Source organism: Procambarus clarkii, chromosome 25 (genome assembly GCF_040958095.1).
Source record: "Procambarus clarkii isolate CNS0578487 chromosome 25, FALCON_Pclarkii_2.0, whole genome shotgun sequence".
Lineage (NCBI taxonomy): Eukaryota > Metazoa > Arthropoda > Malacostraca > Decapoda > Cambaridae > Procambarus > Procambarus clarkii.
The window spans coordinates 18304206-18331740 of NC_091174.1; the positions used below are offsets into that span (position 1 = coordinate 18304206).

At 51.8% G+C, this 27535-nt stretch overlaps 1 protein-coding gene across 1 annotated transcript; it reads right to left on the minus strand.

Moving 5' to 3' along the window:
- Positions 1 to 207: 207 nt before the first annotated feature.
- On the minus strand, positions 208 to 27535 carry LOC123756524 (uncharacterized). The gene is made up of 6 exons (XM_069330946.1): positions 27483 to 27535; positions 12403 to 12625; positions 1795 to 2365; positions 1461 to 1618; positions 708 to 772; positions 208 to 265 (listed from the first exon to the last, which is right to left on the minus strand). Exons 1-6 carry the CDS (start codon positions 27533 to 27535, stop codon positions 208 to 210), a joined length of 1128 nt encoding a protein of 375 aa, XP_069187047.1.

The following is a 27535-nucleotide window of genomic DNA, read 5'->3' on the forward strand; positions in this document are numbered from 1 at the left end:
TGTAATGCGTGTGTTTGGGAGTACCCAGAGCCCAGGTTCGAATCCTTCCCTCATGACTCCTACTGATTTTCTTCTTTTTTCTATTTGGCAGATGTACCTCGCTTTTCCCCTTCCCTTCCTTTTTCAATCCTGAAGAATAGATAGGCGTCACACCAGCAGTAGTCCGGCGATAGAAATTGTAAACGGCTAGGCTATTCTATGCTATATTCACATTAAAATAGCGCCGTAAGTGCACCTATAACTGGCTATAGCCATGAAATCAGCTCTGTAAAAGCAATATTCTGTGTTATATTCCGTGGGGCTATATTGTCAGGTAGATTATACAAGGCAAAAAAATCGTTTAAGATCAAATTTTAGGTGTAGCCAATAAGTAGCCCGGAACTAATACGAGGGGCCTCGTAGCCTGGTGGATAGCGCGCAGGACTCGTAATTCTGTGGCGCGGGTTCGATTCCCGCACGAGGCAGAAACAAATGGGCAAAGTTTATTTCACCATGAATGCCCCTGTTACCTAGCAGTAAATAGGCACCTGGGAATTAGTCAGCTGTCACGGGCTGCTTCCTGGGGGTGGAGGCCTGGTCGAGGACCGGGCCGCGGGGACACTAGAAAAAAAAACGAAATCATCTCAAGATAACAGATATAACAGGGCGGCCCCAGCGCCCATCAGCGCCAACGAGTGATTAACGTCTTGAAGGAAAGGTTACCTTACCTTGCGTTGATTTCCGGACTCAACGACCCTGCGCCCCGGTTCTTGACCAGGCTTTGGAAAGGGAACTATCAGGAGAAAGCGCCAATTCACTATGACTATATAGCACTGGGAAGGAATCAGATTAATGATTTGGGATATGACGGGGGGAAAGGAATGGTGCCCAACCCCTCGGACGGTCGGGGGATTGAACGCCGACCTGCATGAAGCAAGACCGTCGCCCTCCCGTCTCTCTGTTGACGGCACAGTGGCATAGATTTTAGTTCGGGTTTGAGTTCCTGCCGTCTTGCGCTATGGCCCGACGCCCTTCACAAGACGGTAGTAACTCTTAACAAGAACTAACATACTCCCAAGTTCAGAGAACTTGCAATCGCCAGACCGTCATCTCACAGCGCGTCTATTTATTGCACTCTAGCGTCACTCACTGCACACAGTGAGTGACCTCGTAGCCTGGTGGATAGCGCGCAGGACTCGTAATTCTGTGGCGCGGAATTCCCGCACGAGGCACAAACAAATTGGCAAAGTTTTTTTTCACCCTGAATGCCACTGTTACCTAGCAGTAAATAGGTACCTGGGAGTTAGTCAGCTGTCACGGGCTGCTTCCTGGGGTGTGTGCATGGGGTGTGAAAAAAAAACGTAGTTAGTAAACAGTTGATTGACAGTTGAGAGGCGGGCCGAAAGAGCAAAGCTCAACCCCCGCAAACACAACTAGGTGAATACAGTTACAGCCCCGCTCCTGAGCCACTACGGGCTCACCATAGCCCGTGCTACTTGGAACTTTCTGTTCCCAGTAGCTGAATCATCATCATCATCGCTCGCTGCTTCAAACTCCCTCACAACCCCCACCTGTGATACGGTCTTGTAGCGCAGAGGTCTCAAGTTACCGACTCCACCAATCATCTCGGTTTTGATCGCTGTCGAAGGACAGAAGCGTTTGGGTCATGTTCTTTTCACCTGATTAATGCACGTACGTGGAGTAATTTCCTAGTGCCTGCGCGCCGGAAGCTCTCGTGAGGTGGACTATACGTTAACGACTCTGGTTATGTCCGCCTGGGTAATAGTTCCAAGACGGAGGCCAACAATAGTGTACATCCAGGCGAGGGCGGAAGAGCCACGGGCGAGGGCGGAAGAGCCACGGGCGAGGGCGGAAGAGCCACGGGCGAGGGCGGAAGAGCCACGGGCGAGGGCGGAAGAGCCACGGGCGAGGGCGGAAGAGCCACGGGCGAGGGCGGAAGAGCCACGGGCGAGGGCGGAAGAGCCACGGGCGAGGGCGGAAGAGCCACGGGCGAGGGCGGAAGAGCCACGGGCGAGGGCGGAAGAGCCACGGGCGAGGGCGGAAGAGCCACGGGCGAGGGCGGAAGAGCCACGGGCGAGGGCGGAAGAGCCACGGGCGAGGGCGGAAGAGCCACGGGCGAGGGCGGAAGAGCCACGGGCGAGGGCGGAAGAGCCACGGGCGAGGGCGGAAGAGCCACGGGCGAGGGCGGAAGAGCCACGGGCGAGGGCGGAAGAGCCACGGGCGAGGGCGGAAGAGCCACGGGCGAGGGCGGAAGAGCCACGGGCGAGGGCGGAAGAGCCACGGGCGAGGGCGGAAGAGCCCCGGGCGAGGGCGGAAGAGCCACGGGCGAGGGCGGAAGAGCCACGGGCGAGGGCGGCGTGTGGAGCTGCAAACAATGATGAATGGGAGTGATCATCAAGGCGCAAGAAAGCCAGAGGCAGAGTTACTGGCAGGGCAGGGTCAACAGGGAGGCAACGGCGGGGAAGGGTCAACAGGGAGGCAACGGCAGGGCAGGGTCAACAGGGAGGCAACGGCAGGGAAGGGTCAACAGGGAGGCAACGGCAGGGCAGGGTCAACAGGGAGGCAACGGCGGGGCAGGGTCAACAGGGAGGCAACGGCGGGGCAGGGTCAACAGGGAGGCAACGGCGGGGCAGGGTCAACAGGGAGGCAACGGCAGGGAAGGGTCAACAGGGAGGCAACGGCAGGGCAGGGTCAACAGGGAGGCAACGGCGGGGCAGGGTCAACAGGGAGGCAACGGCGGGGCAGGGTCAACAGGGAGGCAACGGCGGGGCAGGGTCAACAGGGAGGCAACGGCGGGGCAGGGTCAACAGGGAGGCAACGGCGGGGCAGGGTCAACAGGGAGGCAACGGCGGGGCAGGGTCAACAGGGAGGCAACGGCGGGGCAGGGTCAACAGGGAGGCAACGGCGGGGCAGGGTCAACAGGGAGGCAACGGCGGGGCAGGGTCAACAGGGAGGGAGGCAACGGCGGGGCAGGGTCAACAGGGAGGGAGGCAACGGCAGGGCAGGGTCAACAGGGAGGGAGGCAACGGCGGGGCAGGGTCAACAGGGAGGGAGGCAACGGCAGGGCAGGGTCAACAGGGAGGGAGGCAACGGTGGGGCAGGGTCAACAGGGAGGCAACAGCAGGGCAGGGTCAACAGGGAGGCAACGGCGGGGCAGGGTCAACAGGGAGGCAACGGCAGGGCAGGGTCAACAGGGAGGCAACGGCGGGGCAGGGTCAACAGGGAGGGAGGCAACGGCGGGGCAGGGTCAACAGGGAGGGAGGCAACGGCGGGGCAGGGTCAACAGGGAGGGAGGCAACGGCGGGGCAGGGTCAACAGGGAGGGAGGCAACGGCGGGGCAGGGTCAACAGGGAGGCAACAGCAGGGCAGGGTCAACAGGGAGGCAATGGCGGGGCAGGGTCAACAGGGAGGCAACAGCAGGGCAGGGTCAACAGGGAGGCAACAGCAGGGCAGGGTCAACAGGGAGGCAACAGCAGGGCAGGGTCAACAGGGAGGCAACAGCAGGGCAGGGTCAACAGGGAGGCAACAGCAGGGCAGGGTCAACAGGGAGGCAACAGCAGGGCAGGGTCAACAGGGAGGCAACAGCAGGGCAGGGTCAACAGGGAGGCAACGGCAGGGCAGGGTCAACAGGGAGGCAACGGCAGGGCAGGGTCAACAGGGAGGCAACGGCAGGGCAGGGTCAACAGGGAGGCAACGGCAGGGCAGGGTCAACAGGGAGGCAACGGCAGGGCAGGGTCAACAGGGAGGCAACAACAGGGCAGGGTCAACAGGGAGGCAACGGCAGGGCAGGGTCAACAGGGAGGGAGGCAACGGCAGGGCAGGGTCAACAGGGAGGCAACAGCAGGGCAGGGTCAACAGGGAGGCAACGGCGGGGCAGGGTCAACAGGGAGGCAACAGCAGGGCAGGGTCAACAGGGAGGCAACGGCAGGGCAGGGTCAACAGGGAGGGAGGCAACGGCAGGGCAGGGTCAACAGGGAGGCAACAGCAGGGCAGGGTCAACAGGGAGCCAACAACAGGGAGCCAACAACAGGGCAGGGTCAACAGGGAGCCAACAACAGGGCAGGGTCAACAGGTAGCCAACAACAGGGCAGGGGTCAACAGGTAGCAAACAACAGGGCAGGGGTCAACAGGTAGCAAACAACAGGGCAGGGGTCAACAGGTAGCAAACAACAGGGCAGGGGTCAACAGGTAGCCAACAACAGGGCAGGGTCAACAGGTAGCCAACAACAGGGCAGGGTCAACAGGTAGCAAACAACAGGGCAGGGGTCAACAGGGAGGCAACAGCAGGGCAGGGGTCAACAGGTAGCCAACAACAGGGCAGGGTCAACAGGTAGCCAACAGCAGGGCAGGGTAAACAGGTAGCCAACAGCAGGGTAGGGTCAACAGGTAGCCAACAACAGGGCAGGGTCAACAGGTAGCCAACAACAGGGCAGGGTCAACAGGTAGCCAACAGCAGGGCAGGGTTAACAGGTAGCCAACAGCAGGGCAGGGTCAACGGGTAGCCAACAGCAGGGCAGGGTCAACGGGTAGCCAACAGCAGGGCAGGGTCAACGGGTAGCCAACAACAGGGCAGGGTCAACAGGTAGCCAACAACAGGGCAGGGTCAACAGGTAGCCAACAACAGGGCAGGGTCAACAGGTAGCCAACAACAGGGCAGGGTCAACAGGTAGCCAACAACAGGGCAGGGTCAACAGGTAGCCAACAACAGGGCAGGGTCAACAGGTAGCCAACAACAGGGCAGGGTCAACAGGTAGCCAACAACAGGGCAGGGTCAACAGGTAGCCAACAACAGGGCAGGGTCAACAGGTAGCCAACAACAGGGCAGGGTCAACAGGTAGCCAACAGCAGGGCAGGGTCAACAGGGAGCCAACAACAGGGCAGGGTCAACAGGGAGCCAACAACAGGGAGCCAACAACAGGGTAGGGTCAACAGGGAGGCAACAGCAGGGCAGGATCAACAGGGAGCCAACAGCAGGGCAGGGTCAACAGGTAGCCAACAACAGGGCAGGGTCAACAGGGAGCCAACAATAGGGAGCCAACAACAGGGAGCCAACAACAGGGAGCCAACAGCAGGGCAGGGTCAACAGGTAGCCAACAACAGGGCAGGGTCAATAGGGAGCCAACAACAGGGCAGGGTCAACAGGGAGGCAACAGCAGGGCAGGGTCAACAGGGAGCCAACAACAGGGAGCCAACAACAGGGCAGGGTCAACAGGGAGCCAACAACAGGGCAGGGTCAACAGGGAGCCAACAGGGCAGGGTCAACAGGGAGCCAACAGGGCAGGGTCAACAAGGAGCCAACAACAGGGCAGGGTCAACAGGTAGCCAACAACAGGGCAGGGGTCAACAGGTAGCCAACAACAGGGCAGGGTCAACAGGGAGGCAACAGCAGGGCAGGGTCAACAGGGAGCCAACAACAGGGAGCCAACAACAGGGCAGGGTCAACAGGGAGCCAACAACAGGGCAGGGTCAACAGGGAGCCAACAACAGGGCAGGGTCAACAGGGAGCCAACAACAGGGCAGGGTCAACAGGGAGCCAACAACAGGGCAGGGTCAACAGGGAGCCAACAACAGGGCAGGGTCAACAGGGAGCCAACAACAGGGCAGGGTCAACAGGGAGCCAACAACAGGGCAGGGTCAACAGGTAGCCAACAACAGGGCAGGGGTCAACAGGTAGCCAACAACAGGGCAGGGGTCAACAGGTAGCCAACAACAGGGCAGGGGTCAACAGGTAGCCAACAACAGGGCAGGGGTCAACAGGTAGCCAACAACAGGGCAGGGGTCAACAGGTAGCCAACAACAGGGCAGGGGTCAACAGGTAGCCAACAACAGGGCAGGGGTCAACAGGTAGCCAACAACAGGGCAGGGGTCAACAAGTAGCCAACAACAGGGCAGGGTCAACAGGGAGGCAACAGCAGGGCAGGGTCAACAGGGAGCCAACAACAGGGCAGGGTCAACAGGGAGCCAACAACAGGGAGCCAACAACAGGGCAGGGTCAACAGGTAGCCAACAACAGGGCAGGGTCAACAGGTAGCCAACAACAGGGCAGGGTCAACAGGTAGCAAGCAACAGGGCAGGGTCAACAGGTAGCCAACAACAGGGCAGGGTCAACAGGTAGCCAACAACAGGGCAGGGTCAACAGGTAGCCAACAGCAGGGCAGGGTCAACAGGTAGCCAACAGCAGGGCAGGGGTCAACAGGTAGCCAACAACAGGGCAGGGGTCAACAGGTAGCCAACAGCAGGGCAGGGGTCAACAGGTAGCCAACAGCAGGGCAGGGGTCAACAGGTAGCCAACAACAGGGCAGGGGTCAACAGGTAGCCAACAACAGGGCAGGGGTCAACAGGTAGCCAACAGCAGGGCAGGGGTCAACAGGTAGCCAACAGCAGGGCAGGGGTCAACAGGTAGCCAACAACAGGGCAGGGGTCAACAGGAAGCCAACAACAGGGCAAGGGTCAACAGGTAGCCAACAGCAGGGCAGGGTCAACAGGTAGCCAACAACAGGGCAGGGGTCAACAGGAAGCCAACAACAGGGCAAGGGTCAACAGGTAGCCAACAGCAGGGCAGGGGTCAACAGGTAGCCAACAGCAGGGCAGGGGTCAACAGGTAGCCAACAACAGGGCAGGGTCAACAGGGGGGTAAAGTACTCCCAAGAGCTTGGGTCAATCTCCGTGTCGTAGGTGTTTACCTAACGTTAGGTATAACGCCATTAGCTGGCCCCTCGTTACTAATGTTACTCAGTGAGGAATATTGACCATCCTAGTGACGTATTAACACACTACAAGGTGCACCAGTATTGACCCAGCTGCCCCCCACACCATATGAAAGGTTACGCAATATGGGTCAAGAGCTGGGGCCAGATTCACGAAAGCACTTACGCAAGCACTTACGAACGTGTACATCTTTCCTCAATCTTTGACGGCTTTGGTTACATTTATTAAATAGTTTACAAGCATGAAAACTTCCCATTCAACTGTTGTGATTGTTATAAACAGCCTCCTGGTGCTTCGGAGCTCATTAACTGTTTAATAATTGGAAACAAAGCCGTCAAATATTGGGAAAAGATGTACAGGTTCGTAAGTGCTTGCGTAACTGCTTCGTGAATCTGGCCCTGGCTAGATGGTACTAATGGGATCATCAGTCTGTCCTCTTGAGCGTTCACAACGTCACTAAAATATTGTACTAAACTGGCCGAAACTAACCGAACCGAGGACTCCGAAACTAACCGAACCGAGGACACAATAGAAAACGGGACGTCACCTCAATTTAACGAGCCAGTATGATTTTTAGTACATTTTTGGCTTTTTTTGTTACGATTACTAACAAAGTTTGTTACTTTGGCCTTTGGAATGTTACGATTCCATTTCAATGTTTCCGATTGTATTGATAAATTGAATTTTCATTTATTTCAATTTTTTTAATTTTGATAATTATTTTGAGTGACATTGCAATGGAACTGAGCCGAGTTGTTTACCATATTGTTCATTTCGTGAGTATAGTTTATTTTTTTATTGTTTCATTTTTTTAACTTCTTATTTTTCAGTGATGGGAACATCAGATCATTTGGGAACGCATCGAACGAGGGAGTGGGGAGGACGAGGGGATGGGGGAGGGGGTAATGGTGGAGACGATGAGATGGGGGGAGTGAAGAATGGTGGGGAGGACAAGGGGACAGGAGAGTGGGGATGGTAGGGAGGACAAGAAATGGAGAGGGGGGGGGGGAATGGAGGGGAGGTCGAGGGGACAGGGGAGTGAGGGATGGTTTGGGGGGGGGACGGGGGAGTGGGGAATGGTTGGGAGGACGAGAGGATGGCCGGGAAGGGGCAAATGGTGGGGAGGATGGGGGGACAGGGGAGGGTTGCTGAAGCCCAGCAACTCGCATGCATTGCTGAGCCACAGCAACGCGTGGCCAGGTACAGCTAGTATAATAAATAATATATTAATTTATATATATATATATATATATATATATATATATATATATATATATATATATATATATATATATATATATATATATATATATATATATATATTAAATATGACCGAAAAAGTAAGATTAATAATTCTAACACGAATTTTCTCTATCTTTCGTACATTTCTTTTCACTGCTGGTGGTAATTCAAAAATCAATTCTCCAAAATTCATTTTTATTTCTAGTCTGACGCGACACTTGAGTGCGTTTCGTAAAACTTATTTTATTTTCAAAGACTTTAGTCTACACATACACAACTGAATAGAACTTACACATCTTCGATTTGTTTATATCTACATTTGAGTGAGGTGGATGGGGTGAGGTGGTATTAATAGGGTATTAATTTCATCAACACAAGACAGAACACGAAACAATGGGTATTGAATGGAAGTGATTGTAGAAAGCCTATTGGTCCATATTTCTTGATGCTTCTATATTGGAGAAGAGTCTTGAGGTGGGTAAAATATAGTTGTGCATTAATTGGCTGTTGATTGCTGGTGTTGACTTTTTAATGTGTAGTGCCTCGCAAACGTCAAGCCGCCTGCTATCGCTGTATCTATCGATGATTTCTGTGTTGTTTACTAGGATTTCTCTGGCGATGGTTTGGTTATGGGAAGAGATTATATGTTCCTTAATGGAGCCCTGTTGCTTATGCATCGTTAAACGCCTAGAAAGAGATGATGTTGTCTTGCCTATATACTGGGTTTTTTGGAGCTTACAGTCCCCAAGAGGGCATTTGAAGGCATAGACGACGTTGGTCTCTTTTAAAGCGTTCTGCTTTGTGTCTGGAGAGTTTCTCATGAGTAGGCTGGCCGTTTTTCTGGTTTTATAGTAAATCGTCAGTTGTATCCTCTGATTTGTGTCTGTAGGGATAACGTTTCTATTAACAATATCTTTCAGGACCCTTTCCTCCGTTTTATGAGCTGTATAAAAGAAGTTCCTGTAAAATAGTCTAATAGGGGGTATAGGTGTTGTGTTAGTTGTCTCTTCAGAGGTTGCATGGCGTTTCACTTTCCTTCTTATGATGTCTTCGACGAAACCATTGGAGAAGCCGTTGTTGACTAGGACCTGCCTTACCCTACAGAGTTCTACGAAGAACTCTGTAGGGTAATCAATCAATCAATAAGTTCTATTCAGTTGTGTAGACTAAAGTCTTTGAAAATGTAATAAGTTTTACGAAACGCGCTCAAGTGTCGCGTCAGACTAGAAATAAATATGAATTTTGGAGAATTGATTTTTGAATTACCTCCAACAGTGAAAAGAAATGTACGAAAGATGGAGAAAATTCGTGTTAGAATTATTAATCTTACTTTTTCGGTCATATTTAATAATATATGTCTACAGGAAAGACTGCTACCAAAATATACTAATATATATATATATATATGTCGTACCTAATAGCCAGAACGCACTTCTCAGCCTACTATGCAAGGCCTGATTTGCCTAATAAGCCAAGTTTTCATGAATTAATTGTTTTTCGGCTACCTAACCTACCTAACCTAACCTAACCTAACCTTTTCGGCTACCTAACCTAACCTAACCTATAGAGATAGGTTAGGTTAGGTTAGGTAGGGTTGGTTAGGTTCGGTCATATATCTACGTTAATTTTAACTCCATTAAAAAAAAGTTGACCTCATACACAATGAAATGGGTAGCTTTATCATTTCAAAAGAAAAAAATTAGAGAAAAAATATTAATTTAGGAAAACTTGGCTTATTAGGCAAATCGGGCCTTGCATAGTAGGCCAAAAAGTGCGTTCTGGCTATTAGGTACGACATATATATATATATATATATATATATATATATATATATATATATATATATATATATATATATATATATATGTTCATCTTTATATAAGTTATATATATCGCGTCAGGATATATACAAGTTGTACTGAACGGGGTGAGAATAGCTTGAGCTACCTCATCGGTATTTATACCGTACTAAACTTATTTAAGCAATTTGTTTCCTTAAATACACAAGATGGATAGTAATAATCAGTTTACATTAACAAAGTACTCATGTTTTGCAACACTAGCAACACGCGCAGCAGTTTGGCCACAGGCGAAGGTTTAGGACAAGGGTGGTGGACAGCCCGCCTGCTCTCATACCTCTCACTGTATTTCCCACTTCTTAACTTCCCTTCACCTATGCCTCTCCTTCCTCTTTACTAAAAAAAAAAAGGTGGTGGTGGAAGGAATACGGTCGCCGCCACCACTACTGGTCTGGCCCGCCCACTCTCTCTCGTCTAGACTTCGATACCAATCTTGACTCCAAATGTGTACACAAATGCGCGTTTCAGTATGGTCTGTGCTACAAGTGTGAGGCGCGGTCAGTCGGGTTAGCCTCAGCATCACTGGATCAGGCCAGTAGCTGGGCGAAGGAGTCCTCGGCCACTGCCCCACCCGTGGCTGGGGGGCGTCACGGTAAGCCATAGACACGCATCTTAACACCCATTTATGAGTTTCCATGCCGAAAGTGAGCTAGGAGAAAGTGTAATGAAATTAACTGTGCTGCTTGATGCTCTCCCTCCCATGATGATGATGATTTATAAGCTGATGTTTAGTATATACAAGTTACACAAACTTTCAGCTAAAGAATGACGCTACCAACAAATATGTGGTACACTCACCCAATTTGTAACAGTAATTACTGTTGGGGACATGCCCAACATAGTGAGGCTTTGGTTGGCATCAATACATCGAGTGCCACTTGACATGGTGTCATAACAACACTTGCAATGAATCTTGCAATATAATACTCAACACTGAATTTGTCTTACTATATTATGAAACATTATACACTGACGTCTGCAAAATTTTAAAGAAAATGCAATCACACTTTGCCAATAATAGGTCAATACGAGTTCATGATATAATCAACATTGGGTCTCCTAGGGAGCCGGTCGGCCGAGCGGACAGCACGCTGGACTTGTGATCCTGTGGTCCCGGGTTCGATCCCGGGCGCCGGCGAGAAACAATGGGCAGAGTTTCTTTCACCTTATGCCCCTGTTACCTAGCAGTAAAATAGGCAACTGGGTGTTAGTCAGCTGTCACGGGCTGCTTCCTGGGGGGTGGAGGCCTGGTCGAGGACCGGGCCGCGGGGACACTAAAAGCCCCGAAATCATCTCAAGATAACCTCCTATCATCATAGTTCCTCCCATCCCTCCATCTCCACCCTTGCAAGAGTCAGCCGTTGGCTTAATCACCTGTTGGAAATACACATCACTGCACGTGTGTAAGCCGCCATATGCCCAGGCCATCTCTCTGCAATCTTCCCATCCTCATCCACACATCCAGAGACAAAATGGGATGGGGAGACAGACGGGGATAGAGAATGAGGGAGAGTCCATAGCATCCAGCTGTTAGAAAATTAACGGGATGTTTTCCAATTTAAACTAGTGATTAGATCTTGCTATGGGAAGGGAAAGCTCTCAGCCAACCTTCCTTGTGTAGGTAGGCGGGGCACTGGTCTGGGGTACTGGTGTGGGGGGACACTGGTGTGGGGGGACACTGGTGTGGGGGGACACTGGTGTGGGGGGGCACTGGTGTGGGGGGCACTGGTGTGGGGGGGCACGGGTGTGGGGGGGCACGGGTGTGGGGGGACACGGGTGTGTGGGGACACGGGTGTGTGGGGACACGGGTGTGTGGGGACACGGGTGTGTGGGGACACGGGTGTGTGGGGACACGGGTGTGTGGGGACACGGGTGTGTGGGGACACGGGTGTGTGGGGACACGGGTGTGTGGGGACACGGGTGTGTGGGGGCACTGGTGTGGGGGCACTGGTGTGGGGGCACTGGTGTGGGGGCACTGGTGTGGGGGCACTGGTGTGGGGGCACTGGTGTGGGACACTGGTGTGGGACACTGGTGTGGGACACTGGTGTGGGGGCACTGGTGTGGGGCACTGGTGTGGGGGCACTGGTCTGGGACACTGGGGTGGGGGCACTGGTCTGGGACACTGGGGTGAGACACTGGTGTGAGACACTGGTGTGGGACACTGGTGTGGGACACTGGTGTGGGACACTGGTGTGGGACACTGGTGTGGGACACTGGTGTGGGACACTGGTGTGGGACACTGGTGTGGGACACTGGTGTGGGGGCACTGGTCTGGGACACTGGGGTGGGGCACTGGGGTGGGGCACTGGTGTGGGACACTGGTGTGGGACACTGGTGTGGGACACTGGTCTGGGGCACTGGTCTGGGACACTGGTGTGGGGCACTGGTGTGGGGCACTGGTCTGGGGCACTGGTGTGGGGCACTGGTCTGGGACACTGGTCTGGGACACTGGTCTGGGGCACTGGTCTGGGACACTGGGGTGGGGCACTGGTCTGGGACACTGGGGTGGGACACTGGGGTGGGGCACTGGTCTGGGGCACTGGTCTGGGGCACTGGTCTAGGGCACTGGTCTGGGACACTGGGGTGGGGCACTGGTCTGGGACACTGGGGTGGGGACATTAATGTGGGACACTGGTCTGGGGGCGACGGGTCTGAGGGCGACGGGTCTGGGGGCGACGGGTCTGGGGGCGACGGGTCTGGGGGCGACGGGTCTGGGGGCGACGGGTCTGGGGGCGACGGGTCTGGGGGCGACGGGTCTGGGGGCGACGGGTCTGGGGGCGACGGGTCTGGGGGCGACGGGTCTGGGGGCACGGGTCTGGGGGCACGGGTCTGGGCATTCAGGGCACCTGGCTGTAAACCCTTCCCCCCCCCCCCCCAACGCCCCCGGAAGGAGCTCAAGACAAATGCTCGCTTGATTTGATTCACTGTATACGTCAGGCTGCGAGCAGCAGCGTCCAACAGCCTGGTTGATCAGTCCAGTAACCAGGAGGCCTGGTCGACGACCGGGCCGCGGGGACGCTAAGCCCCGGAAGCACCTCAAGGTAACCTCAAGGTAAGGTATAGAACACCATCTTGCCTTATTTCAGGAATAATTGTAACAGAATGTAATTGATTTAATAATAATAATAATAATAATTTATTTAGTAAAAATACATACATAGTTGCAGCGTTACAGTACAAACATTGTTGGATTTAAAGATAGAGGTAGTACATACAATACCTAGAGCCACTAGTACATACAATACCTAGAGCCACTAGTACATACAATACCTAGAGCCACTAGTACATACAATACCTAGAGCCACTAGTACATACAATACCTAGAGCCACTAGTACATACAATACCTAGAGCCACTAGTACATACAATACCTAGAGCCACTAGTACATACAATACCTAGAGCCACTAGTACATACAATACCTAGAGCCACTAGTACATACAATACCTAGAGCCACTAGTACATACAATACCTAGAGCCACTAGTACATACAATACCTAAAGCCACTAGTACATACAATACCTAAAGCCACTAGTACATACAATACCTAAAGCCACTAGTACGCATAGCGTTTTGGGCATTTCAATAATAAAGTGTGGCAAGGTACACCCGCAGTTCCAGCGCCTTCCTCTTGTCATTCCAGTGGATATATATCAACCAAAGCCTGTCTGACCCGATGCATATCAGTGATCCTCCAAGCTATAAAGCAACTAAAAATAACATTCAAGCTAATTGAAGTAATTGATAATAATTTAACATCTGTCCCTTAGTAATCAACAGAGTAAAGATCTCGAGTCCCTTTGAGTGATGTCTCTGACATCCCCTAACGAGCCATCGACAATAACTACAAGTAATTATAAAGAGAGACTGCTAAGTCTTCTGTTACGAAAGGGGGGGGGGGGTGAAGAACTGTTGGGGGGAGCTGAAGAACTCATAAAAATTTGCATAAAGTTAAAAATTTTATTATTATTATTTTCTACCACAGACGTGGCCAGACATTTAAAAAGTGGAGAACATTGCACATCAGGGAGTGACAGAGTGAATCCACCGGAGGGAGAGACAGAGGTCTTAAGGTAATGTGTGTGATCTCTGAGGGTTTTGTTTCATGTCTAAATTCCTTAACTCTTGGCCAGTGTTAGACTAGGATTTATAATTGGTGATTAGCATAATTTTGTTCTCAATAGAATCATGTTAAATTTCCCGTCTGTGTCAATTGTTGAATCCTCTTAGCCTTTTGGATATAGTGGGCTGACAACCGTCCCATAATTAATGACAGTTATAGAAAGTACTCTCCACGTCAAGCAATGTTTCTTGCCTCGTTGCTTGATATAGTCTCAATGGTCAAGGCAGATGGTGGCAGCGTTTTTTAATCCTGTGTTAACATTTCCTTGTTGGCAGTGTACCTTTTGGTTCCGGTGTAACCATCATATGTCAGCTCATATTACCGTGTTCAATAACAGTGTTACCAAGTGCAACCGATAGGAAGTGTTACTCAGGATAAGTAGTGTAGTACTTACATAAGTAGTTTAGTATACATTTTATAGTTCATATTTTATAGTGGTGTTACATTATAGTGGTGTTACATTATAGTGGTGTTACATTATAGTGGTGTTACAACAGAGGGTAATTGCAGTGCTTTTAAAATGCTAATCTAACCTACAGACATAAATACATAAATACACAGATTTAAATCTGCCCCACATAAACAGTGTTTGATATGTCTTGTTTTTACATAATGCCATTAATGTGCGTTTACAAGGCTAACTTAATTAGCCTCGGCATACCGTCCTTGCAGTTATATCCAGTACAGTGTCTTGACCTTATCAACCCCGTGGGTTTGTAAGACCCACGGGGTGGTCAATATATATCAATCAATCAACTGGTTCCCCCCCCCCCCCAACCACACACACAGAGGGGGAAGCTGCCTGTACCTATGTTCAGACCCCCGTATTCACCTAGTTGTGTTTGCGGGGGTTGAGCTTTGCTCTTTCGGCCCGCCTCTCAACTGTCAACCAACTGTTTACTAACTACTTTTTTCCACACACCACACACACCCCAGGAAGCAGCCCGTGACAACTGACTAACTCCCAGGTACCTATTTACTGCTAGGTAACAGGGGCATTCAGGATGAAAGAAACTTTGCCCATTTGTTTCTGCTTCGTGTGGGAATCGAACCCGGGCCACAGAATTACGAGTCCTGCGCGCTATCTACCAGGCTACGAGGCCCCTGGGTGGGTGTGTACCCGTGTTCAGACCCCCGTGGGTGTGTACCTGTGTTCAGACCCCCGTGGGTGTGTACCCGTGTTCAGACCCCCGTGGGTGTGTACCTGTGTTCAGACCCCCGTGGGTGTGTACCCATGTTCAGACCCCCGTGGGGGTGTACCTGTGTTCAGACCCCCGTGGGGGTGTACCCATGTTCAGACCCCCGTGGGGGTGTACCCATGTTCAGACCCCCGTGGGGGTGTACCCATGTTCAGACCCCCGTGGGGGTGTACCCATGTTCAGACCCCCGTGGGGGTGTACCTGTGTTCAGACCCCCGTGGGGGTGTACCCATGTTCAGACCCCCGTGGGTGTGTACCCGTGTTCAGACCCCCGTGGGTGTGTACCCGTGTTCAGACCCCCGTGGGTGTGTACCTGTGTTCAGACCCCCGTGGGTGTGTACCCGTGTTCAGACCCCCGTGGGGGTGTACCCATGTTCAGACCCCCGTGGGGGTGTACCCATGTTCAGACCCCCGTGGGTGTGTACCCGTGTTCAGACCCCCGTGGGTGTGTACCCGTGTTCAGACCCCCGTGGGTGTGTACCCATGTTCAGACCCCCGTGGGTGTGTACCCATGTTCAGACCCCCGTGGGTGTGTACCCGTGTTCAGACCCCCGTGGGTGTGTACCCATGTTCAGACCCCCGTGGGGGTGTACCTGTGTTCAGACCCCCGTGGGTGTGTACCTGTGTTCAGACCCCCGTGGGTGTGTACCTGTGTTCAGACCCCCGTGGGTGTGTACCCGTGTTCAGACCCCCGTGGGTGTGTACCCATGTTCAGACCCCCGTGGGTGTGTACCTGTGTTCAGACCCCCGTGGGTGTGTACCCGTGTTCAGACCCCCGTGGGTGTGTACCTGTGTTCAGACCCCCGTGGGTGTGTACCTGTGTTCAGACCCCCGTGGGTGTGTACCCATGTTCAGACCCCCGTGGGGGTGTACCTGTGTTCAGACCCCCGTGGGGGTGTACCCATGTTCAGACCCCCGTGGGTGTGTACCCATGTTCAGACCCCCGTGGGGGTGTACCTGTGTTCAGACCCCCGTGGGGGTGTACCCGTGTTCAGACCCCCGTGGGGGTGTACCCGTGTTCAGACCCCCGTGGGTGTGTACCCATGTTCAGACCCCCGTGGGTGTGTACCCATGTTCAGACCCCGGTGGGTGTGTACCTGTGTTCAGACCCCCGTGGGTGTGTACCCATGTTCAGACCCCCGTGGGTGTGTACCCATGTTCAGACCCCCGTGGGGGTGTACCTGTGTTCAGACCCCCGTGGGTGTGTACCCGTGTTCAGACCCCCGTGGGTGTGTACCCGTGTTCAGACCCCCGTGGGTGTGTACCTGTGTTCAGACCCCCGTGGGTGTGTACCCATGTTCAGACCCCCGTGGGTGTGTACCTGTGTTCAGACCCCCGTGGGTGTGTACCTGTGTTCAGACCCCCGTGGGTGTGTACCCATGTTCAGACCCCCGTGGGTGTGTACCCATGTTCAGACCCCCGTGGGTGTGTGCCCGTGTTGAGACCCCCGTGGGTGTGTACCTGTGTTCAGACCCCCGTGGGTGTGTACCCGTGTTCAGACCCCCGTGGGTGTGTACCTGTGTTCAGACCCCCGTGGGTGTGTACCTGTGTTCAGACCCCCGTGGGTGTGTACCCGTGTTCAGACCCCCGTGGGTGTGTACCTGTGTTCAGACCCCCGTGGGTGTGTACCCATGTTCAGACCCCCGTGGGGGTGTACCTGTGTTCAGACCCCCGTGGGTGTGTACCCGTGTTCAGACCCCCGTGGGTGTGTACCCGTGTTCAGACCCCCGTGGGTGTGTACCTGTGTTCAGACCCCCGTGGGTGTGTACCCATGTTCAGACCCCCGTGGGTGTGTACCTGTGTTCAGACCCCCGTGGGTGTGTACCTGTGTTCAGACCCCCGTGGGTGTGTACCCATGTTCAGACCCCCGTGGGTGTGTACCCATGTTCAGACCCCCGTGGGTATGTACCCGTGTTGAGACCCCCGTGGGTGTGTACCTGTGTTCAGACCCCCGTGGGTGTGTACCTGTGTTCAGACCCCCGTGGGTGTGTACCCGTGTTCAGACCCCGGTGGGTGTGTACCTGTGTTCAGACCCCCGTGGGTGTGTACCCATGTTCAGACCCCCGTGGGTGTGTACCCATGTTCAGACCCCCGTGGGGGTGTACCTGTGTTCAGACCCCCGTGGGTGTGTACCCGTGTTGAGACCCCCGTGGGTGTGTACCTGTGTTCAGACCCCCGTGGGTGTGTACCTGTGTTCAGACCCCCGTGGGTGTGTACCTGTGTTCAGACCCCCGTGGGGGTGTACCTGTGTTCAGACCCCCGTGGGTGTGTACCTGTGTTCAGACCCCCGTGGGGGTGTACCTGTGTTCAGACCCCCGTGGGTGTGTACCCGTGTTCAGACCCCCGTGGGTGTGTACCTGTGTTCAGACCCCCGTGGGTGTGTACCCATGTTCAGACCCCCGTGGGTGTGTACCCGTGTTCAGACCCCCGTGGGTGTGTACCCGTGTTCAGACCCCCGTGGGTGTGTACCTGTGTTCAGATCCCCGTGGGTGTGTACCCGTGTTCAGACCCCCGTGGGTGTGTACCTGTGTTCAGATCCCCGTGGGTGTGTACCCGTGTTCAGACCCCCGTGGGTGTGTACCTGTGTTCAGATCCCCGTGGGTGTGTACCCGTGTTCAGACCCCCGTGGGTGTGTACCCGTGTTCAGACCCCCGTGGGTGTGTACCTGTGTTCAGATCCCCGTGGGTGTGTACCCGTGTTCAGACCCCCGTGGGTGTGTACCTGTGTTCAGATCCCCGTGGGTGTGTACCCGTGTTCAGACCCCCGTGGGTGTGTACCCGTGTTCAGACCCCCGTGGGTGTGTACCTGTGTTCAGACCCCCGTGGGTGTGTACCCGTGTTCAGACCCCCGTGGGTGTGTACCCGTGTTCAGACCCCCGTGGGTGTGTACCTGTGTTCAGACCCCCGTGGGTGTGTACCCGTGTTCAGACCCCCGTGGGTGTGTACCCGTGTTCAGACCCCCGTGGGTGTGTACCTGTGTTCAGACCCCCGTGGGTGTGTACCCGTGTTCAGACCCCCGTGGGTGTGTACCCGTGTTCAGACCCCCGTGGGTGTGTACCCGTGTTCAGACCCCCGTGGGGGTGTACCTGTGTTCAGACCCCCGTGGGTGTGTACCTGTGTTCAGACCCCCGTGGGTGTGTACCTGTGTTCAGACCCCCGTGGGTGTGTACCCATGTTCAGACCCCCGTGGGTGTGTACCTGTGTTCAGACCCCCGTGGGTGTGTACCTGTGTTCAGACCCCCGTGGGTGTGTGCCCGTGTTCAGACCCCCGTGGGTGTGTACCTGTGTTCAGACCCCCGTGGGTGTGTACCTGTGTTCAGACCCCCGTGGGTGTGTACCTGTGTTCAGACCCCCGTGGGTGTGTACCCGTGTTCAGACCCCCGTGGGTGTGTACCTGTGTTCAGACCCCCGTGGGTGTGTACCTGTGTTCAGACCCCCGTGGGTGTGTACCCGTGTTCAGACCCCCGTGGGTGTGTACCCATGTTCAGACCCCCGTGGGTGTGTACCCGTGTTCAGACCCCCGTGGGTGTGTACCTGTGTTCAGACCCCCGTGGGTGTGTACCCGTGTTCAGACCCCCGTGGGTGTGTACCCATGTTCAGACCCCCGTGGGGGTGTACATAGGTGTAACAAAGGTCAAGTGTTACAATACAATAGTCAATAATTACAGCAGGTTGACCCCAAGCACCTCATCATGCCCCTGGGTGCCGGGTCGACCCCATCCATCTACCCATACATCTATCAATCTATCCATGTATGCATCTATATATCCATCTATGCACCTACCTATCCACCTTTCCCTCGCTCGATCCATCTATAAATTTATTCATCTATCTATTCATCGATCTATACATCAATCCATACATCCATCTACCTGTCCATCTATCCAGCCATCAAACCATTAATCCTTCAATTCATCCATGTACCTATTTATCCATCCAATTTTCTATCCATCTATGTTTGTGTATTATATATATATATATATATATATATATATATATATATATATATATATATATATATATATATATATATATATATATATATATATGTCGTACCTAGTAGCCAGAACGCACTTCTCATCCAACTATGCAAGGCCCGATTTGCCTAATAAGCCAAGTTTTCATGAAATAATTGTTTTTCGACAACCTAACCTACCTAACCTAACCTAACTTTTTCGGCTACCTAACCTAACCTAGCCTATAAAGAGAGGTTAGGTTAGGTTAGGTAGGGTCGGTTAGGTTTGGTCATATATGTACGTTAATTTTAACTCCAATAAAAAAAATTGACCTCATTCATAATGAAATGGGTAGCTTTATCATTTCATACGAAAAAAATGAGAAAATATATTAATTCAGGAAAACTTGGCTTATTAGGCAAATCGGGCCATGTATAGTAGGCCGAGAAGTGCGTTCTGGTTACTAGGTACGACATATATATATATATATATATATATATATATATATATATATATATATATATATATATATATATATATATATATATATTCTACTATTGCCATGTTGATGGTCGCTAGTGGGAGGAGCTTAGAGTGAAATATTACAAAATACAATAGTAACTGCATTTACGTTGAGAAATACAATAGTTATTCCATATATTATTCATACATGAAAGCACACACATTTCCTCACATCACTTGAGCATGCTGGGGTTGTATCAGTAACATTTGTGCGTCAAGCTTGAATGGTCCCCAAGCCAACATGCATCAGAAAACGCTAGACCCCTCTGAAGGATTCGAACCCGGTCAGCCATGCCCCTTGGCGTGTCCAGTTTTTGATAATATATGTCATACCTGCTTGATAATAAGGGGCCAGATTCACGAAAGCACTTACGCAAGCACTTACGAACGTGTACATCTTTCCTCAATCTTTGACGGCTTTGGTTACATTTATTAAACGGATTACAAGCATGAAAACTTGCCATTCAACTGTTGTTATTGTTATAAACAGCCTCCTGGTGCTTCGGAGCTCATTAACTGTTTAATAATTGTAAACAAAGCCGCCAAAGATTGAGAAAAGATGTACAGGTTCGTAAGTGCTTTCGTGAATCTGGCCCCTGATTTCTTTCGTGTCATATTAAGGTTTCTTTCCCCAACCCGTCCTCCCAATAGCACGTCGCATTTTGACGTATACTCTACCTGCGGCCAAACACTGTCGTTCTAGAAAATAGCAGCGGCTCGCGAAATTGACATAACGTCCCGTTTTCTATTCGTGGATCCTCTGTTAAGTTAGGATAAGGCACATTAGTAAGACTGTTTCTTGACGTTGGGAGCGCTCACGAGAACGGTCTCTCTCTCCCTCCAATTTTCTTGTTACATCCTTCCCGCGAGTTAATATGAGCCTATTAGCTCCGGTGGTGGAGGTCACGCCTCAACTACTCTCGATCTTCAACAGTGTCTCGACTCCACACAACCATCATCACTATAATCATCATCGTACTGCCACTGTAACCATCCACACTACACACCATCATCGCTGTAACCACTCTCACAACACATTTTCATATCTCTAACCCTTTTCAATACACACGCCTGAACACTGTAACCATCTTCACTACCCTCAATTATGGTACTGGCATGGGACCAGCAACACTGTTAGTGGCTTCCAACATTAATCATGTTGAAAATGATATGCTGGATGAACTCTCGTGAGGATCTCGGGCAGGTATTTAGCGTGATTGGAATGTAATGTGTGACGATAATCTCTTTCAAGAGAGATTGAGCCCGCTCTTCCCTACTAAGTACGTAAAAACAACATATAATATAGAAGATACGTCCACCAAATATCTCCAAAACGTTTTGCCCAGAGAGCAAAACGTATCCAGCACACCGGCACACCTGCTAGCTACCACCGCCGTAACCAGCTAACTACTTGTCCTTTGCCTGCCTGTCGCTGATTGGCTGGTGTCCCGTCGCACCTGCCCTCCGCCCTCCGCCACAAGTTGATGTCTGGGCTGCAGTGGCCCAGTATTGTCAGAATATCTCAGTGCTCCTTGCAGTTGACATCTCTCGCTGGTAGACTAAGCCTTGGCTTTCGTGTACTAAGGGAGGTGGCAGCTCGAAGCCAATATTCCAGCTCCATTCATATTTATTTTGCCATCACTGTAACTCACTTGTCATAACGTAACTTTTCCTTTGCCAGTGATTATTCATATTATTTTGTTTGTTGACTTGTCTTTTATATTTTATGTACTTAACTTTATTCATGTCTTGTTTTTCTAAAGTAATTAAAATTTCATTGTTAATTTACTTGTGTTTTGTGTGTCTTCCCATTACCTTACCACAGACGAAAGCTCCAGCTTTTCTCTTTTTTTTCTATAATGTGACGAGGCCCTGCCCCTAGCTTTTGAAACAGCCGAACACCAACGCTTTACCGTCACAAATGCAATTCGTCATTTCATTAAAAGGGGAGAAAGGGTCACCCTGCAATGTTTGGTGAGGTCTGTCTCAAGCATCTTCCCTGCTATCGCCAACAGACCTATTTTATACAGGTTAGGTTAAATTTCGTTAGGTAAGGCTAGGTTAAATTGTTACGTTAGGTTGTTTGATGACCAAATCAAGCGACAGAAGATGAACAAAGTTTGATGTTTCGGTCCATCCTGGACTTTAAAAAGTTGTGTGAGGAATGCCACTACAGTCAAGCACACATGACTTGATAATGGTCCACGACGGTCGACTGATATGGGTCCAGGGCGGACTAATAAGGGTCCAGAAGAAACCAATAAAGGTTTCTTTTACTTTTCTGAAAACGTTTCCTGAACGTCGGTCCAGGACGGACCGAAACGTCGTCCTTTCTCCATCTTCTGTGGTGTGGTCATCATATCATCAGCCACGTTATTGTGACTCATCATCTGGTTAAGTTGCTACGCTTGGTTGTTTTATTAAATGAAGTTAGGTCGAATTACGATTACCAATTTCTAATTCAAATTCACAGGCTAGCAAGGTGTTGTGACTATTCCTTCCAACGTTATGCCCCTTATGTGTAATGGGAGCGAGGATCAAAAAGCCTTCGCTTGGGCAACTGAAAATAACATGATGTTTAACGGTGACAAGTTCCAGGTACTTAGGTATGGTGGAAACGTAGAACTTAAGCGAAACACAAGGTACAGGTCACAAGCAGATCTACTCACAGAAGGAAAGCAACATGTAAAAGATCTCGGAATTATGATGTCTGACGACCTGACATTTAGTGAACATAACCGAGCAAATATAGCGGCGGCGGGCCAGGACAATGATAGGATGGAGTGAACGTTCACATCCAGAGACCCCACAGCAATGGTAATACTATTTAAATCACTGGTGCTGTCCCGTCTGGAGTATTGTTCAGTACTCACTTTCCCTTTCAGAGCGGGAGAGATTTCTAAATTAGAGTGAATACAGAGAACATATACGGCACGCATTGACAAGATAAAACATCTAAATTATTGGGACCGTCTCAAGGCTCTCAAAATGTACTCTCGGGAAAGGAGACGACAAAGGTATCAAATAATATATATATGGAAGATAATGGAAAACCAGGTTCCAAATTTGCACAGTAGAATAACAACATACTGGATCGAAAGGTACGGAAGGAAATGCAGAATAGTACCAGTGAGGAGTAGAGGTGCCACAGCCGCCTATGGCACCTCTACTTTTTGTTACATACTTGAAAATTCCAAATGCCTTTGCTGGGACTAGATAGAGCCTCTGTCCTCTTGAGGCATAGCTGAGTGCCGTACCACTGTACCACACCACAAAGCTGAGTGCTGTACCACTGTACCACCACACCACAAAGCTGAGTGCTGTACCACTGTACCACCACACCACAAAGCTGAGTGCTGTACCACTGTACCACACCACAAAGCTGAGTGCCGTACCACTGTACCACACCACAAAGCTGAGTGCTGTACCACTGTACCACACCACAAAGCTGAGTGCTGTACCACTGTACCACACTACAAAGCTGAGTGTTGTACCACTGTACCACACTACAAAGCTGAGTGCTGTACCACTGTACCACACTACAAAGCTGAGTGCTGTACCACTGTACCACCACACCACAAAGCTGAGTGCTGTACCACTGTACCACCACAAAGCTGAGTGCTGTACCACTGTACCACACCACAAAGCTGAGTGCTGTACCACTGTACCACACCACAAAGCTGAGTGCTGTACCACTGTACCACACCACAAAGCTGAGTGCTGTACCACTGTACCACACCACAAAGCTGAGTGCTGTACCACTGTACCACACCACAAAGCTGAGTGCTGTACCACTGTACCACACTACAAAGCTGAGTGATGTACCACTGTACCACACTACAAAGCTGAGTGATGTACCACTGTACCACACTACAAAGCTGAGTGCTGTACCACTGTACCACACCACAAAGCTGCGTGCTGTACCACTGTACCACACTACAAAGCTGAGTGCTGTACCACTGTACCACACTAAAAAATCTGAGTGCTGTACTACTGTACCACAAAGCTGAGTGCTGTACCACTGTACCACACTAAAAAATCTGAGTGCTGTACCACTGTACCACATCACAAAGCTGAGTGTTGTACCACTGTACCACACCACAAAGCTGAATGCTGTACCACTGTACCACAAAGCTGAGTGTTGTACCACTGTACCACACCACAAAGCTGAGTGCTGTACCACTGTATATATAATAATATAATTGTGTGTGTATTCACCTACTAGTACTCACCTAGTTGTGCTTGCGGGGGTTAAGCTCTGCTCTTTCGACCCGCCTCTCAACTGTTAATCAACTGTTTCTACATTTTTCACACACACACACACACACACACACACACACACACACACACACACAAAGGGTGGAAGCTGCAAACTCAGATGAGTCACAGAGATGTTAGGAAGTATTCTTTTAGCGTGAGAGTAGTGGGAAAATGGAATGCACTTAAGGAACAGGTTGTGGAAGCAAACTCTATTCATAATTTTAAAACCAGGTATGATAGGGAAATAGGACAGGAGTCATTGCTGTAAACAACCGATGGCTAGAAAGGCGGGATCCAAGAGTCAATGCTCAATCCTGCAAGCGCAAATAGGTGAGTACACACCCCCCCCCCCAGGAAGCAGCCCGTATTAGCTGTCTAACTCCCAGATTGGCAATGCTGCACTGACATTTAAAGATGGAAATGTGGCATTTTTAAGAAAAACTGAATAGCGTTTAAACTTATGACAAAAATGTAGTTGCAACCAAGTCAGAATTTTGGATTTTGCAACAACGATACTTGGGGTCAATGTACCATGTACAATGTGAGCAAGGGAGCCGGTCGGCCGAGCGAACAGCACGCTGGACTTGTGATCCTGTGGTCCTGGGTTCGATCCCAGGCGCCGGCAAGAAACAATGGGCAGAGTTTCTTTCACCCTATGCCCCTGTTACCTAGCAGTAAAATAGGTACCTGGGTGTAAGTCAGCTGTCACGGGCTGCTTCCTGGGGGTGGAGGCCTGGTCGAGGACCGGGCTGCGGGGACACTTAAAAAAGCCCCGAAATCATCTCAAGATAACCTCAAGAAGATCTCAAGATAACCTCAAGAAGATCTCAAGATAACCATTAATGAAGTTAATACAAGTGACATGAAAAGGTATTCAGCGAGTGGTAATATTCTGCGCCTCAGGGGGCCACAACCTACCTCAGGGGGCCACAACCTACCTCAGGGGGCCACAACCTACCTCAGGGAGCCACAACCTGTCTAAGTATTCTCGTCACCTGGTAATCAAGGCCGTTCGCCAACCGGTTTAAAAACCTGCGTAACGGAGCGTAAGGAAACGATATACATACAACATTAAAAATGATAAAACTAGATTTGTTGAAATGCCAGTGTAGTGTTTGACGGTACCCGGCTCGTTTGAAACGTTTGACGGTACCCGGCTCGTTTGAAACGTTTGACGGTACCCGGCTCGTTTGAAACGTTTGACGGTACCCGGCTCGTTTGAAACGTTTGACGGTACCCGGCTCGTTTGAAACGTTTGACGGTACCCGGCTCGTTTGAAACGTTTGACAGTACCCGGCTTGGTACCGGCTCTGCAGAACTAATGGTACTGACCTGACAGTACATCCGGCCGCAGGAAACGGTCCATAAAAATATAATGGACGCTGCTATGAGGCGAGACCGCATCAGTCAGTTAATTCTGCCTGTATTGTTACCCAGGAAACACACAAAATGAATAACAATATAATCCAAACATTTGTAGCCAAGAGTTGAGGTCAGAGGTCATGGTAGGGTCAGAGGTCATGGTAGGGTCAGACGGGGCATGGTCGGGGCAACATGTTAACCTCTAACGAGGCTACGCTAACAGCCTGACTAACTTACCTAATTGGTTGGCGGCGACGACTGAGAGCGCTGTCAGGAGGTACAGGTGGACGACCTTCATTGTGGGGGGTTGACCTGGCACGCCTGGTGCCTCTGGAGCCTGGTGCCCCTGGAGCGTGGCACCCCTGGAGCGTGGCACGCCTGGTGCCCCTGGAGCGTGGCACGCCTGGTGCCCCTGGAGCGTGGCACCCCTGGTGCCTCTGGAGCGTGGCACCCCTGGAGCGTGGCACGCCTGGTGCCCCTGGAGCGTGGCACCCCTGGTGCCCCTGGAGCGTGGCACCCCTGGTGCCCCTGGAGCGTGGCACTCCTGGAGCGTGGTTCAGCACGTACTAGTGCATCCAAAACGATGATCCTGGCACTGGCAGCACCACACGCGCGCGCACGCACACACACGCGCGAGTTAACCACCAACACTTAGGTCATTGACCACACTACGCTATCTAACGTTACGCATCCTCATATATGTATCTTATATATTGGAGGATAATAAATACGAACTTACTGTTGCACTCTTAATATATTTACACAATTATTCATTACTCGTTCATATATATAAGCTGTTTGGGGAAATTTCTGAATATAAATATTTCTATATGAACTCCATGTTTTCAAAATATAAACTATACACTGATGTGACAGGCTTGCTGGAAGGTTCCCCCGAGGTAAACATCAGAGGCAAACCACAACAGCCCCTGTTAAACACACTTCCAGAGAGCGAGGGGTAGCACGGCAAGCAAGCCAGGAGCGGCGTAGGGGAGCGGCGTATGACCTCTCCCCGCGGCGTCACCAACAACACTGACTGTCAACTTGGGTCTTGGTGGCGGTGCGACCCCCACTGCCAGGTACCGCTAGCCTGGTGCCTCCCTGCTTCCTTCCTTGCCACACCCTCTCCCTGCCACCCCCCACTGCCAGGTACCGCTAGCCTGGTGCCTCCCTGCTTCCTTCCTTGCCACACCCTCTCCCTGCCACCCCCCGCTGCCAGGTACCGCTAGCCTGGTGCCTCCCTGCTTCCTTCCCTGCCACACCCTCTCCCTGCCACCCCCCCACTGCCAGGTACCGCTAGCCTGGTGCCTCCCTGCTGCCTTCCCTGCCACACCCTCTCCCTGCCACCCCCCGCTGCCAGGTACCGCTAGTCTGGTGCCTCCCTGCTGCCTGCCTTCCTTCCCTGCCACACCCTCTCCCTGCCACCCTCCACTGCCAGGTACCGCTAGTCTGGTGCCTCCCTGCTGCCTGCCTTCCTTCCTTCCCTGCCACCCACCCCCCCCCCTGCCAGGTACCGCTAGCCAGCCCCTGCTGCCTTCCCTGCCACACCCTCTCCCTGCCCCCCCCCCCACTGCCAGGTACCGCTAGCCAGCCCCTGCTGCCTTCCCTGCCACACCCTCTCCCTACCACCCCCCCCCACTGCCAGGTACCGCTAGCCAGCCCCTGCTGCCTTCCCTGCCACACCCTCTCCCTGCCACCCCCCCCCCCCCACTGCCAGGTACCGCTAGCCAGCCCCTGCTGCCTTCCCTGCCACACCCCCCCCCACTGCCAGGTACCGCTAGCCAGCCCCTGCTGCCTTCCCTGCCACACCCCCCCCCCCCACTGCCAGGTACCGCTAGCCAGCCCCTGCTGCCTTCCCTGCCACACCCTCTCCCTGCCACCCCCCCCACTGCCAGGTACCGCTAGCCAGCCCCTGCTGCCTTCCCTGCCACACCCTCTCCCTGCCACCCCCCACTGCCAGGTACCGCTAGCCAGCCCCTGCTGCTTTCCCTCCCTGCCACACTCCGCCTCACCACCGTGACAACACCCACCTATACAGTTGGTGGTGTGTTCTGAGGTTATCGTGGATATCGCTGCACAGTTGCTGGCGATAGCAACAAGCTGCGGCTCCTGAGGCTAACATACTCACCTTCATTTATTTCCACCCGAGAAAATATATAATAACTTTTTTCCAGGAAAATTACTTATTCTCTTTTAAGGGAGGATAATGCAAACATACGCAATAAATGAAAACTAGTTCGATTTCATTCAAACTTTTTTGACGAGTTGTATATGAAAAGAGATTCATCTGGTCTAAGTCTCAGCAT